At 39.4% G+C, this 17,469-nt stretch overlaps 1 protein-coding gene across 4 annotated transcripts in view; it reads right to left on the minus strand.

The window, feature by feature from the left end:
* The window catches only part of LOC113032772 (RNA-binding motif, single-stranded-interacting protein 3-like), a 166,977-nt gene that overhangs the window by 3,746 nt on the left and 145,762 nt on the right, over nt 1–17,469 (minus strand). For all 4 annotated transcript variants that reach the window (XM_026185864.2, XM_026185863.2, XM_026185866.2 and 1 more), the window contains 4 exons: nt 14,288–14,394; nt 9,914–9,957; nt 5,791–5,887; nt 4,685–4,735 (listed from right to left, as the gene is read on the minus strand). In XM_026185864.2, the coding sequence (XP_026041649.1) occupies nt 4,685–4,735; nt 5,791–5,887; nt 9,914–9,957; nt 14,288–14,394 (299 nt within the window). The remainder of the gene's footprint in view (nt 1–4,684; nt 4,736–5,790; nt 5,888–9,913; nt 9,958–14,287; nt 14,395–17,469) is intronic.

The following is a 17,469-nucleotide window of genomic DNA, read 5'->3' on the forward strand; positions in this document are numbered from 1 at the left end:
GCCCTCTCTCCCTCTCCCCTGTCAGTTTCCCATTAAAGAAGAGAAGCAGACTGACTGCTGCAGGCAGTCTGAAAGCATCAAATACATAGTATTAGTGATAATGATACTCGTTTATTGAGAAAACCCCTAAATGCTGTTTTTATGATGGGCGCTCCATGTGCGTGAGAATGCAACGAGTTTTGAATTGGCATTATTTGTTCTTACTGAGGTGGTGTGCTACGACGTGCAGATGTTTCTATTATTCTATAAGCTGATTTCCTGAGACCACACCCTCTTTATCAACACACAAAGTACACTGGATTTTCGGCGTAAAACCAGACAAGTACTCCTTAGTTCCCGGCTTTATCCATGCACCCGCAGGCATGCACCTGTGACAGTTCTGCACACACGGGATCTCGCGGTTAGGAAACAAAACAAAACAAACGTGAGGTATAGAGCTCTATTTGCAAGCCCTGATATTGTACACTGCCTTTGTCTCCTGCAGAGCTGAAATCCCAGTTCTTTAGATGTCTCATTACAGCCCTCCTCAATAAGCAGCATTGATTGTGTGTGTGTGTGTGTGTGTGTGTGATTTTTTTTTTTTGCGTGGTTTGGCTAATGCATTCATTTCCTGTAGGGGGATTTGTGAGTAATTATGCACAAAGACATCCTCTCACTAATTAAGATGTAAAGACAGGCAGTTCAAGTAATCTGGGCATCCCACCAAGGCGCAGAAATGCACAATCCTTAAGGCAGTGTGTGTACAGGTGTGTTTAATGTGTGTGTACATTAATCAGGCAGGGTGTAGCTACACTGGTGTCTGTCGGTAATCACAGTTGTGTGAGCCTCTACTGCTCCTTTTAATAAAGTAAAGCACATTTGTTTTTTATTTGAAATAACGTCAACCTCATCAGTAATTTTACAAATGACCATTTAAAAATGCAATTCTTAACCATAAATAATGTATTATTTTTAAGTAATATTTAAAAAAAAACACTACAAACCATGCAACCTAATGCAAATTTATCATGTAAAATTCAAATTCCCCTCCTAAAATCCACAGTTTTTTAAATTATGTTAGCACAGCTGAAAACGATTGTACTGATTACATAAGCAATAAATTTACTTCTGTGTCTGAAACATAAGGGTTCCTGGTTTTGATTACACTCAACATGGCTAAAAAAATAACTCAGTTTTCTTGTTTTAAGAAGTAAATGCTATTGCATGAGGCAAACTGAACAATCTGAAATTAAGTGTGTTTATGTCAGCATTGTGTAGTATTCTCCGGTGACAGTACAAAGTGGTTAGTTTGAGAAAAAGATCGTTCATAGGTCCTCAACTGGTCACTGCATTAAATGGTTCCTGTAAAACACCAGCCTGCAGGTGATTTTTAGATGCTGGCCTTCTAGGAAGAGTTGTCCAAAGAGCCATAACTGTGATCAGTCAATAAAAGTAGAAAATAAAGACGGGGGAAAAAAATCCCCAAAACACAACACACAAATATTGGGCAGACGTAAGCAGTTTTCAGACATGAAATGATGCTGGAATAGTGTTTGACAGCATCTGCTAAGTGTGGTGGAGGAAATTTGATGGTTTGAGGCTTTGGTCGTGCTAAAGTGGGAGATTTGTACAGCAAAAGATCTTGAACAAGAGAAAGGCAGGCTTTCACTCTGTTTTGTAGTGCCATACAGTGCCTGTGGATACAGCAGGACTGGAGTTGATTTCCAAAGCAGCTCTGACATTTATAGGAACTACTCAGAAAAAGCAGTCAGCTGGTGTTTTGCCTATAGTGGAGTGGCCAGCGCAGTCACTGGCTCTTAACTACTCATCTGTTATGGGAACAGAAAAACTGCCAGAGTGCCAAAGGGCTGCAAGGCTGCAAAACTGAGACAGTACACAGTATAAAATTGTTCCATCAATCAAAAATATTTTTATCTAATGTTATTAATGTCTATTTCATTTCACTGCAAATCTGTTAGATTAAGTTTTCATGAATTTAAATATCCTAGTTGACCCCAAACCTATGAGCAATAGTGTATGTGCATTTTTAATCCTGAGCCATGAAAACAGCACACAGCATTGATGTTTGTTCTCTTGTTCTAACCTTTTAATTAGACTCATTAATTTCTTTAGCGACAGAGTGTCTCACATTCCAATTTTGGTGCCACAAGCATTTAAAAATCTCAAAGTAGATGATGGACTGTTAACCAGAGGAGGTGTGCGCATGTTCATCTAGCTAAAAGTGTCAATGAGTGCATAGCATTTATCAAAGTTACCAGTCATTAACTGCAGTACAGCAGTGAGGAAGCCTCTGCTACCATAGGAACAGACTTAAGCTGCTGTGTCTCTCAGTCTCCCTCCCTGATGCAGCTTTAATTTGTCAAGCTCTTCAGTATCCAGGAAATACAATAACTACCCCTCATCTTTGTTGTCTAACAGGGAATTTGTCTATACATAGACAAGGGTGGAGAACAGATGTGCACAGCCCAAACATGCTTTTGCAGCGGCTGTTTTCGTTTCTTTGTTCTCAATATATTCATTGTAATCCCTTCTTTCCTCTTTCCCTGCACCTCCTTCTCGCCCCTGTCCTCCTTGTCAAATCCGCCGTGTTTATTTATTTATTTTTCTCTTTCTCCAAACCATCAATCTCTGCTCAAGCTCACCCTGTCTTTTCCCAAGTCTTAGGAAGTCATATCAAGCGGCCTGCCAAATAATTAGATGGGACATTTGTTTGAAAACACATTTACAGAAGGGTATTATCCCCGCTCAGAGACATAATTTTAATCAGACAAGACAACAGAATGTGTTTAAGATTTGCCAGACAGACATAAAGAGCAAGACAGAAGACAGGGAGAGAGAACAACAGAGGAGGAGCAACAAATCTGAACACTAAAGATTTTTGGCAACCACGGCGGATACGATTGCAGAAATTTGCACCGCCTTACGTACCTGCCCCGATAAACTCCTTCACCCCATGAATGACAGAACAAAATCATACAACCTTTTTTAGCACAGGTGTACAGATAAACCCCCTGAATGTAAGCACATTCATCTCTTACAGGCTACTTTAACAGATACACTATATTGACGAAGGTACTGGGGCACCATTAGAGCTGCAGGAGCTACGTAGCAGTTTTAGTTTGATGTTAATGCCACAGGCACAGGCTTAAGAACGAGCCAGCATCGCCGGGACTAAAGACACCAGAATTGAAACATGAATATTTTTGTCCATATAGTGTTTGATATAGACCTTTAAACTATTGTTGAACAAATGTTTAAGAGGAGATAGAAGTTAAATTTTATCTGAAAGACTTTCAAGGTTACTGTAATATGAATCTCTTCTGCCTGTGATTTCATAATGCATCGGTCCTGCTACACTGAGAAGTAATCATCTTGTAAGCAGGACTAAGCTTGGACTATTCCACAATTTATATGATATAGCTTTCTAATTCCACTAATTCAATGCAGTACTTTGTCAGATGACAAGATGAAGGCACGGAGATTTTATATTTTATGCTACAATAGTCAGTGAATGTCAGAGAGACTGAGGCTTTGGACTATGCTTAGAGCGAAGCCTGTGGAGGCTTAATAACATAGAGCGGCTGTATATAGTCCCTGTATCAAAGGAAGGAAAAGCCCACAGTTTGTGTTAAGGTTATGTTTGTGTTTGCCAAAAGAAGAGAGAATTTGTAGGTAAGTGTGGGTTTATAGAGTATGTTGACTGTACACCTACACTCAGAGTCGATTCATGACTCTTCATGTAAATATACAGAATGTGTGGGTGTGTTTTAAAACGTTTTTGCACGTCAATCAAAGCTATGTGTATGAGAGACAAAATGTGAGAGAAAGCTCTAGCCAAGGATGGATGGAAAAGAGCTATAAACACCAAGGGTTGGATTTTACATCACTGCATTATGCATCATATACACAAAGATGCACTGCTGCTTTTGATATGCAAATTTTATGCATCACTATATGAAACTGAGCAGCAGTTACACATGTACATTGACTTATAGATAAATAATGTGCTTTAAACTAGCCGTCTGGAAACCTGTTTTTGTACATGCAGTTTCATTCAAAACCAGCAGGGAGCAACCTTTTATTACAGATTCTAAAGTGAGTTTCGCCAAGCTCTCTGAGGTCCTTTGAGAAGGCTATTCACAGGCTGATTCAGCAGAGTGGGGCTGGGATTCAGGGTTACAGTTATTTTCCTTCTCTGACCTGGGTTTGGCTCTCAAGCACTTATTGGAAGAATTTCCTTTTATTACTTGGCTTTTCGCAGTTTTCGTGATTCATACCAACTTGTCGGTGACCTGTTGTTATTACTAACATTTTCATTCCTGAATTATTAAATACTCATTTGATGAAGAAAAAGGCAGGGCACATTAAATACTGTTATAAAAGCATTTGCAGGCAGTCCTCGAGACCAATACAGCCTATGCTTTAAAAGCTTTTGTAGTTTTTCTCCCATAAATCCTGCCACTGACATTCACATGAGTAATGAAGCTATTAAACACACACACTGAAAGTTTTAAGACAAAAAGAGTATGCCAGGGAGAAAAATTGACACATGCTGTACACTCAGCATGTGTACATTTATTATATATAATAAATAAAGGAGTGAGTGAAAAGGGTTGGAAAATAGAGAACAAGACTTTACAGAACGAGGCTTAAAAACAAAGGAAATGTTGGTTTAAAAACTTACTGTAGGTTGCATAACATATTGTTGATGTGGCATCCAAGATGTACTCTGAACCTGAAGAAAGAGAAGAGAAGGGAAGGGAGAAGGAGAGGACGGACACGAGTAGGATGATGCAGAGGGGAGGTCATGACGAGATGAGAGGAAAGGAAAGATCAAAAGCAAGATTGTTGTAAGTGGGTAAAGAATTGAGGAAGAGAGAACATTGAGAATGACAATTGGAAGACAGAATGACAGGAAGCGAGTGAAAGTGAGAAAACCAAAGAAGAGAAGTAAGAAAATTAATCATTATCTCAAGCCTTTACAAGCCAATTTCAGAGCCTCAGTCCCAGCGGCAGCACGTCTTAAAGAATATTACAGCAGTAACTAAGGGTCCACTATACAGAAAGTTTGTCGTAATTATAAAAGGATATGAAGACCACAGAGAGCAAAACAGTCTTAACAATTACTGCTTCACAGTGAGGGTTTCATCATCAAAGCTTAAGTTGGCCACAAATCATACTTTCATCTTGTTCTCCTTCCGACCGCTCAACTCTAACAAACTGAAGGCAGAAATGAGTCTCTGAGGGTCCCTTTGTCTCATGCGTTATTGTTGTATGCATGCATTCTGTACCTGCATCTGTATGATCTCTTACCTACATCTGTCAATGATGAGTTAAAACAATGAAAGGTAATGTTTTTTCTTTCCCTATAAAGCATGATACTTTAAGTCATGAGTCTTTGAATTTGGCTTTCTTATAGAGCTCTAGAGCTCCATCTTTTTTTTGTGTACAGCAGCTGCCAGCCAGCTCTGACATAACTTGATATGGTTTGTGTGTGGAAGAGAACGGGTGCGACACATGAGAGCTGAGAGTTAAAAGCAGCATTTGTGCTCAAGAATGGGAGATGGATAGGAGGAGTTCTGCAACGTAAGCCTGCATTTTATCATTGCTAGACAAAGAATTGCCTTGATTCTACAGAGCTGATAACTTCATTTTGGGTTCATATCTTTGGTTAAGTATGACAAACTCCACCTGTACATCCAGGAATTACTCTACATAGAGTCAGGAATGGGATTTTCTGGTTTTAAGTAGGCCACGGCACTCATCAAACTTCTGAGAGGTTAAACTCACCTGATATGTGGGGACAGGAGAGGCAGCAATGAAGGGTGTGATCGATGTCTGAGCAATCATCCGATTCGTGGAGATGCTGTATGGAGAAGAGTAGAACCTATGAAAGCACAAGACATACATTTTAATTTTGACTGTCCACATCATCTAACTTCTAATAATCACCTGGGAGGGAACCAAACGCGTGTATTAACAATCCAGAGGTTTCTCTGCAGTTTCAGCTCACCCTACATAACCACATGTAATGCTGAAAATGAGGCTTTTGTCTCAGTTTGTTTTGAACTACCCAGTACACTTCAAGACAACACTGACAAAATGGATCAGACATCATCAAGGCTGTCATGGAAACAATAAATATTGCAGCTTCACTCTATGTAGCACAATCAAAGACATCTTAGAATGAGACTTGACACCGCACCAGACTACACATCATGTTACAAAGGAGTCTGCACCACTGCTACGCATAATAATGAATTATTACCTTAATGTGTGAGTGGGTGAAATACTTCAGTATTGCTCTTTATGTTTCCACCTACGCACACCCTACTTCCCATCGGTTGCATCTGTAACATCTGCATTTTATAATCTATTCACTTCTCCTATGCCTCTATTTGCCCTTCTCATTTTGATCTCTTTTTCCCCCCATTTCACCCCCTCAGCTCTGCAGCTGTAGAATGCTGTGGCTCGCAGTGCTTTATTTATCATTGTGTACCTAGAGAGGACATGTTTCATCCGCCAAGCCGTGTTGCTGTGCCCGATCGATCCCAAAGTGTCTGTTGACTGAATAATGGAGCCAGTGAGGGGAGGGGAAACCAAGGGCCAGAGACAGAAAGCGAAGCCCTACCCTATCCATCTCTAACACAGCCATGATTGTAGAAAAAAGGTACTTGCCACATATCAAGTGTTTCTCAATCAGGGAAGAAAATTACCTGAATAAAAAGACAAACTCATTTTTAATTTACTTTTAAAAGGCAACTTCAAACTACTGTTAGGTCGCTCCATAATATTTCTTAAAATCCGCAGTGAGCACAACATATAGTAATAGCCCATGCACGGAGATGACAATGGGGCTCAGCCAAAGACAGAAAAACCTAGGAGGACTGTGGTGGTAGTCGCCTGCGACACATGCACACATCTCATTTCAAGGGTGAAATGGGTTCCTGAGGTACCCACCTGTTCTGTTATTGCACATTCTGTTTCACATTACATTTGTTCAGTCAGTGACGGCATGAGCAGTTTTGAACCTCAACTGCGAGATGTAAAGCGTCAGATATTTTTAAACTATTGCGGCTCAAGGCTTGTGCATGCAGCCGGTTCCCAACTGCCTGCGATAAGCTGCAGAGCGTGATTGTGCTTCTCACAGACATTCAGTCTCCCTGTTGGATTTTTATGCCCTACTTGGTGTGCCGAGGCCTAAGTAGTAGCTGTACATATATAATAGAGACACGCCAGTTATTTGTTCATTTATTACTTTTAACGCAACATGACTCACTTCTGTTGAACCAGAAAAAGAAATTTGTGGCAGGTTTGGTTCTAATTCATCTGCGGCTCGATTGCGTGTTTTGTCTACTTTTAACCATGTGCAACAAGCAAACATTAGTCGTATTGTTGCAAAGTGAAAATCAGTACAGCTTCAGAAAGAGCAAAGATCTACAGAAATAGCTAGTATAGATTTCATAGAAAATATATGTGCAAAAGGAAAAAGACTGTTCTGTGAACCCCAGTATTTTGTTTTCTGAATTGTAGCTCTATGGCATCAGAGGTATAGCCTATAATTGGTTCCAGAGTTATTTACGAGAAAACAATATGTACAGTTGGAGTTGGACGGGGATCGATGCTAGGTCCTGAACTTTTCATTTTAATCATGAATGGTAATCGTAATTCAGAAAAAAAAATCTATATGTACATTTTGCTTATGATATCACTGTCCTGCTAATAAGTTACATACATTGTTGCTATTGTCAATGAATCAGTCAAATTTAAACAATGATTTAATGTCAATGGAATAACTTTGAACATACACAAAACAAAATATTTAAGAAATAGCAGTAAAAATGTGAAGTTTGGTGTTATTACTGATGGAACAAAGAAATGGTGGATGAAATCAAATTTCTTGGTGTGATAATAAGGTTTGCAAATAGTCATAGACTGATTTTAAATTAACTCCAATTTATTAATGTTTTATTGGCCTTTTAACAACCATGTATTCAGAGATCTAACCAAGTAGTTTTACAGTTTACTATTTATTAATGATGGCTATTCTAAGCTACAACTCACTTTCAAAAATGTCTCCAATTCTTTTTTGCCTTAGATTAACTGCATATTCCAACTTTGGACATGACATTATATTGCAGGGTTTAAATAAATGTAGATAAGCTGGAGTACAAACTGGAACTTGTTTGTCATGAATGAGAATCAAGAAAAACACAATGCGGTGCTATGGATCCATCTTTTTCACTGTACAGTTAATAAATGACTTGCATTACAGATACTGTATTACTGTCACTGATGAATACAAATGAGGTGACAGGGCCAGGTTATTCAATGTGGTTTTCTGATTGTGTTTATTGTATTTTCATTAGACTGATGTGTATTAAGAGAGAGAAGCAGAAGGCAGAGGACAGACCCAAGGTTATTGATGTAGGCTATTAGCCCTGAGCAGCCAACTGTCAATGGGGACCCCGGCACTGCTATTTAAACAATGCACTAAACATGTAATTGCAAACAGAACATTATTACAGGACTGAATTTTAAAGCCTCTGTGGATCCCTAGTGTGATTTAATGCCCTGTCAGGCGTTTACACTGAAAAATTACTGAGTGATTTAGTGGTGACCCCAGTGACTTTTCCTATAGATGGAAAAGGGAAGTAAAAAAGGGTAAGAAAAAAGACAGGAGATACACTTAATGGGAGCTAGTAGATTCAGAATAAGCAAAAGTAGGTTAAGATAAGACAAACTATAAGCTTTCCAACAATGTGTGTCTGGCAATGGATGCTTTAAAATAACCCAAAAACAAAACAAAACAAAAAAAACGTTGTCCTCAAGCTCACAGTGAAACCTGTAATTGATTCATACCTTTCCCCTCTCCTTGGACTGACTTTATTTCTGCCTTTGCCCTCCTCTTGACCCTACTCGGCCCTCCATTTTTATTCAACCCACTTCCCTCCCTGCTTTTTGCCTCTCTAATTAGCTGCATTAGCATTTCACAGTCATTTAGTGCTTCGCCGGAAGGAGCTACGATGACCTCGGAAGAGAGGTTGGAGAGGGCTTACACACAGCAAGCACACAGATGCTTGCGTGAGAGTGCCCATTTATGCATGCACGAATGAGCACACTCGCACCGAAAGACACCAAAGACGACTCAAAGCAAAGCAGCTGTTTGAAAACAGAACGAATGAGAAGAATTGAGCAATACAAAACAATGTGGAGAGGGCAAGAAACAAGTCAAAAACAGTGAAAAGAAAAAGGACTGTATAATTTCAGATGAACTAGAAAAAAAAGAAAAAAGAAAGAGTGGCTTTAAGGTATAAAGTGGCGGACCAATCTGACAAAAGGAGGAGAAGAACAAGAGTGCAGAGCTGCAGGGAAGCATCTCCAGGGATCACATCACCAGCAGCATTCCTACCAGACAACACCAATCTCCAATTTCCCCCTGAAACAGGCAGGCACTCTGCTCTCCTCAACCAACTTGGGAGCACTGCAGATAGCCTCGGCTGACGAAAGTATTACAGCAGCACTGCAACAACGCCCATCTTCCTGTCTGCAATCAAAACCTACAACTCTGACAGCTTGTATGCATAGGTGCATAAATAAATGCTCCATCTGCATCAGTTAGGTGTAAGAATAAGAGCGAACGCCAGATAGTATGTGTGTTCTGTATCAGTTCAGGTATATGGGTTAATGTGTGTTATGTGTGACCCTCTCGTTTGCATGCAGGTGCTCTTGTGCATATTTCTGCAGGTTGTTGCCATGTTTCAGTGCACTGATCTTAGGAGGATTTTATACTGTCACTCTTGAACAGGCTGCGTGTAACAATGTAAGTAAAAAGTCAAGTTTGGAGACACTCTTTAGATCGAGGTTGTTCGTGCGAGAGGTAAAAGAAAAAAAAAAAAAACTTTCTACATACCCATTCTGCATCGCTGTGGGATCATACGTCAACGCCATACCACTCTGGAGAAAGAAACACATACACCGAAATGTTAAATACATGACTTGCCTTTTTAACCAATTTGTGTTTGTGGTCTTTATCACATATACAGCTACTCTATACAACTAAATAAACAATAAAGTATGATATAGCTATTGTACGTTATAATGTGTAATGAACAGAGAAAGCAAACTATACAAGAGCGTTGTACAAAAAACACAAAATTCAAAAGTGACTGGGATATAAGGACCTACTGAATGAACAATAGATAAGCAGTCTAAAGACTCCAAAATAAGCCAGCTAAAAGCTCTTATGTACAATAAAATTATTTGGAATAATTGCCTTTGAGCAAAAGAGCCATTTATAAGTGCAGTCGTTTTATTTAACATGCTCAACAAAATCAAACACATGAAGGTCAGTGAGGGACGATTGTTGCATGTGGTATATGACTATATAAAATAGGTAGGAACAAAATAAGTTCCCAGTTCTAACTGACTCTAAATTTTAGCAGACCAAAGACAGTGGAACGCTTTAGATTTTCTTTACCGTTTCTCCTTAAAGGTTTTTAAAAGTCAACTTTTATGGTATGAGTTTAACTCCACTATCTGGCTGGGCTTTTCTGGGTTTACGTGGGTTCTCTCCAGGTACTCTAGCTACCTTCCACAGTCCACAGACATGCAATTATTGGGGTTAGGTTAATTGATAATTCTAAATTGCTTCTATGAGTGCGACCCTGATAAGGATAAGTGGAAGAGAATGGATGGATAGAAGTTTTATGGTACTTTATTTTCTTTTACAAAAAACAGTTCACATTATACCATGTTTGATTATCCTGAGGAGCATTCAAATAAATAAACAAGACATTAAGAAGTTGCACTACCACCTAAGTCAAACAAATCCATGCTGATTGGCATTAATGGAGGTAACAGCCCAACATAGGAAAGTTAGAGATTACTCAAAAGTCCATAAGAAGGGTGTGGCTCAGGAGGTAAGTGACATCTGCTCAGAAGGCCAGTTGTTTGATCCCAGCCTTCTCTAGTCCAAGTTTAAGTGTTTTTGGGAAGCGCCCCCCATGTTCCTAACACACATTTTATCTGTGTGTGTGCCTGAGAGTGTAAGAGATTTTTTCTACACAAACTGTCACAAAGTAGAGTACCAGTGTGTGTACTGTATGGATGAATGTGGCTCTTTCAGTGGTAAATAAGATAATGTTATATAATAGCAATAACACACACACACACACACACACACACACACACACACACACACACACACACACACACACACACACACACACACAGTCAAAAATTGCCAAAAGCACTCAAACTACTCACTGAAGCAGCCCAAACTTTTCTTTTTGATCCATTTTTTTGAGTTAAAGGTTTTTTTCCCCCCAACAGCATTATATTAGTATATTTCTATATTCCCTCTGTCCCTTCTTCCCTTCATAAAGCTGTTATTAAATAGTGACTAAATATGTTTAGCCAAGCATTTATCAGTGACACTAGCCCCTTTGTGGTTTCTGTCTGTCTCATTCCTTCTACCATGTTCAAATGATTGAGGCTGGGCTTCTCTTTGAGGTTTGAATAAGATCTGCTTCCACTTGACTACCTCTTGGCAATTCTGGACCAGACTTAAAACAACTGTTTGCTCCTAATCTTTTTTTTTACTCTGTCACCACCCTATCACCATCTATCGGCCCTGCACAAGTCATTTGTACTTACTCTACATTCTACACAAGGCTCTTCTCTCCAAATTGGCACATGAGTTGAAAGGGTGCCCTGATGCTGAACCCAGCTCAGTGTTTGGTTTTTCCACAAACACTGTTTTAGCCAAGCCTAGGCTGGGTAGGTAGGTATAGACTCCAGAAGCAACAAAAAGCACTGCTAGACACCAAATAGAAAAACTGATCAACTCCAGGGATTTGCATTCATCTAACAGCAAATCTCTTTCTGTGCTGCTACACAGCTACATGCGTATCCCTTATCCATTTTCCAAAACAAATTCTGTAAGCGTGTGATTACATGTGTAACGCATGTATTCATGTCACCGTACCAAGGCCAGACTCGTATCAGAATGAGTTGACTGAGATAAGTAGGCAGTGAAGCACCTCAAAGCATCTCCCTGGCCAGATGTCTCTATTAGCAGAAGTATTAGTTTATATAAGTCAGCCTGGACTCTGAGGCCTGGCTCTGACAAATGCATAAACCTCTGAAGAGATGCTTCAGGGCCGAGCGGGGCTTGTCACGACGTGTGCCACAGACAAATGTGTGAGGTGTTTCACTGAAAGCAGTCATCACTTATTTCAAGTTCACACAGACATTGACAAGAGGGAAGTACGTTAACGGAAAACTGACATGTGACAAATCGTCGGTATGTTAGGCGTTCAGAGGCATGACAGTGGTTTTGAATGAATCTATACATGCACATATGTTTTTTCGTTGTGTTCATGAATCACTTTGGAAAACACTACCTGATAGGCTTTAGGTTAAGGTTAGAGGTAGACAGCTGCGGCACGTGTTACCACCGCGAGTGCCATTCTATTGGATTCAATTGAGAATCTGGAGTAAGTGGAAGGCTACCTTTCAGGTTACTACGAGATGCATTGGGACGTGACAAATTGTATTTTACGCGTTGGGAATGAGAGTGCTCTGGAAATTAAGACATACAAAACCGGCACAGCTCCATAGTATTTTTATCTAGCAAATGAATGCCTGTATTTAAGCGAAATCTGAATAAAATGACATATTCACTTTACCCATTTCTGCAAAGCTGTGTGGACGTTAACTTGCATTGAAAAAAGGCTGTATGTGCTTTAACTGCTCATTTAGCTACACTCTCCAAGCAATGGCACTGCATATGTGAAATCCACTGTGCAAAATACCACACATTTAATTGTGAATACATTTAAGTTGAGCTTTTTAATAATGTGATTAAGGTATTTACTGTGGTGGTTAAAGGCAGATGCATTTTTTGCAGGGATGTTTAACCTTGGCCAGCAGACTTTGCTCATTTCTGACTGTTTTATGAGTTATGTTTTATACTATTCAGTTGGAGTTTTTTTTTGTTTGTTTGTTTTTTTAACTCCCATTCCTAGTTGATGACACATTACAAAAAATACCACCAAAATTGATGGTATGGTGGTGCAGTGGTTAGCACTGTGGCATCACATTAAGACGGTCCTGGGTTTGGCAGCCTGTTCTCCCTGCATGTTGTCCCTGTGTGGGTTCTCTCCAAATACTGTGGCTCACTTCCACAGTTGGTAAAATGAAGTGTGCATGGTTGTTTATCTCTTTGTGTTAGCCCTGTGACAGACTGGTGACCTGTTTAGGGTGTGCCCAGCCTTTCGGCCAATGATAAGCCAGGCTATGACACACACGTTTGCTCTTATACAAAAAGACTAAAGCTGCAATCTGTGCCTGCTCCACACAGCCATGAGCAAAGGTCAAACACTGCAACATCTTGTTTTCATTGCGGCGCCTCTTGTTACAGTGCATAGTTTCAGCCTGGTTCCATTTCATTTCACTCCACCACCCTGCTCTTTCCCAACCTTCGTGTAACGAGAACACTGGGAAACTGTTAAAAACTGCACCGGGGTGTGTGGGTGGCAGCATTATTATTCACTTCCCCTTGTTCTGTAAATTAAAGCTTTGGTATTGACACTAAAAACTTTTGAACTCTCTGCATTGTGAAACAGTCAATCTGCTTTCAATCCTTTGCACAAGGTTTCATTTCTTCTGAAGATGACGGACAGGAGGTGGGAGTTTCAACAAAAGCAAAAACAAGTTTGCAATTGGGACCTTACAGAAACCTTATACTTTAAATTTAACAACCTTTTTGTGTGCCAGCTTTCATACTGTCAGCAGCATCTCTAACTGAACCTACAGTGCCTTACTAGAAATGAAAGTGGATAATGACCCCACGGAGAGGAGGGGGATCTGTCAAGCTATTATGATTTTAAATTCTGCGGTATGTTGAAGAAAAAAAAAAAATGGAGTCAAAGGGAGCATCAGCCGCATATTGAAAATTATTAGAATAGATGATTTACAACTGTAACGTTTCCTAAAACATAATATGGACACCGCTGTGCATAATCACTCATTTCTTTGACTATTATAATAAAAGAAATGTTATCCTTCAGCTATAAAACTTAATTGAAAGAAGTGTAAATGATTTTTTTTGATAACTGTAATTTCTCTTTTTAAAGTCCTCTCAGTAGACTTGTGTTCAGTTTTGTTTTTTCATTTTAATTGAGAAAAGCAAGAGACTATATTTGACAGCAGGCCAAGAGAATATTTTATGAAGTCTCCCAGGGAGCTTTTTTTGATGATTAAATATATTTTTAAGCCTCACCTCTCCTTCCCGTGTCCACGATCGTCCATTCTGGGGATATTTGACCTGGGTCTGTCTCTTCTTCTGGCCTCCATCAGCAAACTTGCACAGCAAAGGCTCTGAGGGAGCTATAGAGTGAGACAAGGACAAACACATTTATAGATTAATCACCTTATAAGTAGGAGAAAGTCAAACTATATGTTTTAGGTTAAATTTAAAAGATTACACTTAAAGTGTTTTATGCTACAGCTTAAACTAAAAGTTAGTTGGTCCTGAAAGCAGCACTTCAGCTCTTAGATTTATCTCAGCCACCCGTAATCCAAACATTTACACAACACTAGTTATCACCCCATCTCTTTTTAGCCCCTTCAACCATGCTTTCAAAACAGCAACGCTGACGTAGGAACAAAGCCACAGGCTAATCAATAGTGCATGGTGTGCGAGGTTCAAACAGCAACCCAAACAGGCATACTTAATACGCTAAATAACTCCACGTAGTTTGACCCATGGGTAACAGACTGCAATTGTAAGTCCTCCAAAGAAAATACTGTCCCTCCCTGGATGAGAGAAAGAAGAAATGTTTGGTTACAAATAAGATTAACTTACAGTGACCTTCTATGTCTAAGTTCACCAAGCTTAAACTGAATATACCCTCAGGGTTTGTGAACAGAAGGAAGTTGTCAGATTGTGAGAGGATTATCCAAAGAAAAACTAAAAGTCTGTGTTTACTATGATTTACTTTAAAGGCATATCTTTAAAAATGGTTAGAAAGCAAGCAGGAGTGGACAGTTACTTCATTTTCTGGGAAATGCTTCAGAAGCCACATGTCTTAACATTAAAACATATTACCATAACATGAACCAGGACACTCAAATAAGATAGCTGATGCCTTGTCTATTTAGAGGATAAACAGACGCTAATCTGTTTTATGGCAACTGTGATGCTAGGGCATATTTCTTAGACTTTCCAGCTGCAGTTTAACCAACTGCAGCCAAAAACATGTACCCTTCACAACCAGCATTTTGCTTCACATATTTGACTGATTAAGTAAAGAAATTTGCATGGCTATTTACATTGTAGATTCTCATAGAAGGCATCAAAACTATGAATGAACACATATGGAGTTGCGTAGTAAAAAACAAAAACAAAATTGATTTTAGATTCTTCAAAATATCAATCCTTTGCTTTGATCACTGCATTGCACACTCTTGGACTGTTGTTTCTCTTTACTTGGCTGATTGGTTCTTGCTATAATATGAATTCTAACATTCAAATAGGGCTGACTTCTGCACAACACAACTGATGGTGCCAACCCCATTAAGAAGGCAAGAAATTCCACAAGTGAACCCTGATAAGGCACATCTGAAGTGAAAACCGTTTCAGATGACTAGGTCAAAAAAAAGTCATTGAGAGAAGTCCGACAGTTTCTTTGAGGAATCTACAACATAAAACAAATTTAGAGTTATTTATTAAAAATTTTCTTTGCTACATAATTCCATATATCTTGCTTCATGTATTTAATGTCTTTAGTAAGTATCTACAATGTAGAAAGTAGAAAAAAGAAAGAAAGAAAATATTAAATGAGAAGGTGTGTCCAAACTTTTGACTGGTAGTGTATATATTTAAAATATTCCATGATTTAAAAGCCATTAAGCTTGTATTTACCCTAAAGGAGACAAAGATCAAACAAGAAAGACCCGCCAACAAATACAACTGAAGTAAAGTCCTGGCAAAGGGGCAAACCCATTACTGCTGTTCACAGACTCCAAGTATTTTTTTTAACCTTTGTTTAACTAGGAAGTAAAATTGACATTAACGCCATCTTTTTGTGAGACTGTCCAGGACTGACATAGGCAGATTTAACCTGGCATGTTATTTCGTTTTATTCTCTCCCCAGTGGTAACTGAAATGAGCTCACCCACAGAAAATGTATACAAGCAGAGAGGGTTGAACCCAGAGCTCTGGCTCTGAGGCAACAGTGCCCAAGCATTCACTCGTGGCAATAGATTCTTAAAGTCTTAAAAATTTGCATATTATTAATGATTATGTTAATTCATCCAACTAAATCTAGGTAACTGAATGTAATTTTTCCGAACTCTTGAAATATAGCTTTAAATATGTTCTTCGGTTAAATCCATACATACATCAATTTTCTGCTGTTTATACAGGTGCTGCAGAGGCAGAAATTTAAGCAGAGATGCACAGGCTTTTCTCTTCCCAGAAACCTCCCCAAACTCTCCTTGGGGGAAACCGGAGCATTCCCAAGCCAAAGAGATACAATCTCTCCCGCGTATCCTGGCTCAACCCCAGGGCTTCCTCCCAGCTGGACCAGGAGTGGGCACTCCAACCTTTCTGATCGAGTACCACAGCATCACACTTATGCTTATTCTCATGCTAAGCGCTTCTTATTTGGCGTGAGGTGCTACAGTGCAGTGAGGTATTTGCTTCATAAAGACAACAGAACCATAATAAAAAAAAAGCAGAAATGAGATCCTAAGACCACCTAACCCAACACAGTCTCCACTTATCGCTGTCCTTAGACAATCTGTTAAAAAAAATTAATCCAGAAGCACCTTTGACGTGGGCAAAAATCTAAAGGCTAAGGCCAGCCATCCGGCCAGAGTTGTGGGGTACTCCCAAGACCTGGCTCCAGAACGGGGCTCCCAGTACCCAGAGGTTTTCTTCTTTGTAGGGGTCTGGCTCATCACCTAGGCCCAATGTGCCTTAACCTCCTAGGACCTGGCGTCCACATATGTGGACATCACATTTTAAGTTATTTAAACCAAAATGTTTAATTTTGCTCTACTAGGGCCTGATATCCACTTACGAAGACATTATACTGCTGCTGTTCTATCAAAATTTTAAACGAATATCCTTATATGTGGCTCTCATTTTTCTTAGGAACAAAAATCAGGTAAAAAAAAAAAATCTGGTAATTCTTTGTTTTTACATTCATCGGGTCCCAATCAGCCCAAATATCAAAGAGAAATTAAAAATGCATGCCATGGAAGAGTTCGGGTCTTAGGAGGTTAAAAGACTCTACCGAGGGCATATTGCCCTTGAAAGCACTAGGAACTATTCTTCGAGGTTGCATCTCAACTTTATATATGTTGTGTTGGCATACAGAGCAATTTTGTCACTGTCCAAACATTTCCACATGCAACTGTCAATCTGTCACAGCCACCAAGGCAAATGTAATTTCT

Source organism: Astatotilapia calliptera, chromosome 11 (assembly GCF_964374335.1).
Source record: "Astatotilapia calliptera chromosome 11, fAstCal68.1, whole genome shotgun sequence".
NCBI classification, from domain to species: domain Eukaryota; kingdom Metazoa; phylum Chordata; class Actinopteri; order Cichliformes; family Cichlidae; genus Astatotilapia; species Astatotilapia calliptera.